This window comes from Populus nigra, chromosome 13, assembly GCF_951802175.1.
Source record: "Populus nigra chromosome 13, ddPopNigr1.1, whole genome shotgun sequence".
Classification (NCBI taxonomy): Eukaryota; Viridiplantae; Streptophyta; class Magnoliopsida; order Malpighiales; family Salicaceae; genus Populus; species Populus nigra.
In genome coordinates this window covers 12103482-12106917 of record NC_084864.1, presented here as the reverse complement: position 1 = coordinate 12106917, position 3436 = coordinate 12103482, and the positions used below count along the sequence as shown (strand labels likewise).

General features: G+C 41.7%; 1 protein-coding gene across 1 annotated transcript; it reads left to right on the top strand.

The window, feature by feature from the left end:
* Window positions 1-200: 200 nt before the first annotated feature.
* Window positions 201-2419, top strand: LOC133671497 (zinc finger protein CONSTANS-LIKE 2-like). The gene is given in 3 exon segments (XM_062092262.1): window positions 201-234; window positions 237-1132; window positions 1840-2419. Coding segments are annotated over 3 exon segments (1275 nt in total). The 5' UTR covers window positions 201-215; the 3' UTR covers window positions 2200-2419.
* Window positions 2420-3436: the final 1017 nt, after the last annotated feature.

The window sequence follows — 3436 nt, the reverse complement described above, 5'->3', positions numbered from 1 at the left end:
GAGCGGACCAACATGGGCTTGACTGTGACAAGTGTCTTCATAAGCAAGCGAGTATCGTAATCTTTCTCTATTCCCAGCAGTGTACTCCAAACCCCAAAATGGTTCTAACTAAGAGCCACAGCAGAAAACTATGCAGTAACTCTCTCTCAACTGGGACCCACTCCAACACTCAAACAGCCACAAGATAATGAAACAACTTCTCAGCCACTTAGTTTATGCCACGTGTCACGTCCTTGTACTCTCCACCCCACTTGTGTTTTTCCTACAGGTATCCCTCATCCTTGCAACTAATGCTCACTCACTCTCATACATAGCTAAAGACAGTATAATTGAGATTGGTATTGGGAGAGAAAGAGAGGAAGTGATGCTGAAGGAAGAGAGCGGCGGCAGCGGCAGCGGCGGCGGCGTCGTTAACAATTGGGCACGCGTATGTGACACGTGCCGTGCAGCAGCTTGCACTGTTTACTGCCGGGCTGATTCGGCATACCTATGTGCCGGTTGTGATGCCCGTGTGCATGCTGCAAATCGTGTCGCATCGCGCCATGAGCGCGTGCGGGTGTGCGAGGCGTGTGAGCGCGCCCCGGCTGCCTTGTTATGCAAAGCAGATGCGGCATCTCTGTGTACTGCCTGTGATGCAGATATTCACTCTGCAAACCCACTAGCACGCCGCCACCAGCGCGTCCCAATTCTGCCCATTTCCGGCTACCTTTACGGTACCCAAGTAGGGCCTGCAGCTGGTGAGACTGAAGATCAGTTCATGACGCAAGAGGGAGAAGAGACTATTGGTGAGGAGGATGAGGATGAGGCTGCTTCATGGCTGTTGCTAAATCCTGCGAAGAACAGCAACAACCAGAATAATAATGGCTTCTTGTTTGGTGGGGAGGTTGATGAGTATTTGGATATTGTTGAGTACAACTCATGTGCTGAGAATCAATATTCTGATCAGTATAATCAGCCTCACTACAGTGTTCCTCCAAAGAGTTGTGGGGGTGACAGTGTTGTGCCGATTCAGTATGGAGAAGGAAAGGATCATCAACAACAACAGCAACAACAGTATCACAATTTTCAGTTGGGATTGGAGTATGAGCCCGCTAAAGCTGCTTACAGCTACGACGGTTCAATCAGTCAAGGTGTAAGTACAACTCACTGTAGGATTTACCAAAAGTTCTGATACGCTCAGAAATTTTGTCATGGTATCTTCTCTTGAACAGTTTTGAGCTCTAATAAGTTCATGTTAAGATCATTGGGAAATATCTTTAGTCCACAACCTATTTCAGCGAAGTGTTTTCTCAAAATTTCTTCTCATTTTTACTATCGGCAGCTTTATACATGTGTTAAATTAGTATCTGTCTTTGTTGACAATTAGGTTGCTAAACTAGCTGAACCAGTCTGCGTACTCCTTTTAGAATCACTTAGGTATCTTCCTATAGCTAGTTGTAGACTAGATATTAGAATCTTTTGTGTGTCAAGATTAAAGAGCTTAGAAGTATCATATTCTACCACTCCCACTGCTTGTACTGGTAAAAATCCGAAGGGGATATCTCTCTGCACTTTAAGAGCTCTCTTTTCCTTTTACCTTTATCTTTCTCCTTTAATGGATAGAATCTGAGGGTACAAGTGTTTGAGCACTTTTGTTTTTCATCCCCTTTTCTTCCAAGTGATTGATTTAGGATTGACATCATTAACTTCCAAGTAATCCATTAATAGCATAGTGAGTATGATCTTATAGGCAACAGAAAAATATATGTTACAGATAGTGATAATCCAATTAGTTCCCGACAACTTGGTGAAATTATCTTATGGTTCTAAACATTTGCTTTTCTTTACTCATTTAATTAGGTCTCCATGTCATCCATGGATGTTGGAGTGGTGCCAGAATCAGCAATGAGCGAGATCTCAATCTCGCACCAAAGTGCTCCAAGAGGGACAATCGACCTTTTCTCCAGCCCTCCTATCCAGATGCCATCTCAACTTAGTCCGATGGAAAGGGAGGCAAGAGTCCTAAGATACAGAGAGAAAAAGAAGGCAAGGAAGTTTGAGAAGACTATCAGGTATGCCTCTAGGAAGGCCTATGCAGAGACCAGACCCCGGATAAAAGGCCGATTTGCAAAGAGAACAGATGTAGATGTCGAAGTGGACCAGATGTTCTCGTCAACACTAATGGCAGAAACAGCATATGGCATTGTCCCATCATTCTGAATCCAGTGTATAGGACAGAAAAAAAATATCTCCTTAGACGGGGCTTGTACTAGTTATTGCTAAAGATGTCGTACTGATACTCTGTTTCTAAATCTAATTGGTCTTGATCAATGAGACATGCCCTTAGTAGTTTTGCTAAATACAGTAAAGCTGCTGCTATTTTGTAAATGTCTGTATCTATTAGTTTTGAAATTGAAAAAAGAAAAAAAAAGTTCAAGTATGATAATTTTTCCTGAAATTAATTGATAATTGAATGTGATTTAGCCACCAAATATTTGACAGGGGAAGAAAACGAAGTTCCAAATGGTCACTGAAAGTAATGCCGGGTCCATCCACAACAATCTGATAATTATATGCAAGAAAAAGAGGGATTATATTTACACATTTGCGCATGATTATCAGAAATAATCCACTGGAAATAGTCAGCACACTTCAAGGCACAGCAAATAGCTTTTGTTTTTGCAATGTCTTTGAGTTTGAGGAGCTTTCTGGCTTCTCGCATTCCACATCAATAACCAAAAAGGATCAACAGCCTTTCCATGTCCGCACTCTGCATGAGAAAAAAAGGAAATTAGGGTCCTCCTCCCAAAACTAAGACACATGCAAAAACCAGAACAGTGTCACTCAAACTCCAGTTGCTACTCCATGCTTTAGAGTCTAAAAAATAACAAATCTCAGCAATTAAGCTCTACAAAATTAGGCTCCTGAAGTTATTCACCATTCTGTACAGTTCATTAACCATAGAGTTCATGTTTAAAATTAAGGATTGAGATAAGGCGAAGTAAACGCTAGTCAGAGGCCAGCATTCGTCGAAACTCACTTGTAGAACTAAGGCTCTGCCGTGACTTAAAGAAGAAAAGACGGAGCCAACTATTCTTGAAAGCAAACTATTGCTTATATCTTGTTCATAGACTCCTATTTTTCAAAATATTCAATAACATGGCATAGAAATCATGGACCTGAAGTTCTGGCCCTCCTCCTGCAGAGCCAACATATCTACTTTCACCTAGCAGCCAAAAAAGGAATACAGAGAGGAAAATTATTTACCATTGAGTGCATGGTATATTCCATCAAAGTATTCAGAGGTTCCTCAAAAAGGAGATTGTGACTTCTGCTGTCATGTTGTAAACAAATGAAACAGAGGAAAAACACAGTATTCAGCAAGACTGGGCTATGTGAGATGTATCTCGGATGATATCACTTCATTGGTGCGACGCTTGATAGTTGATACCTTTGT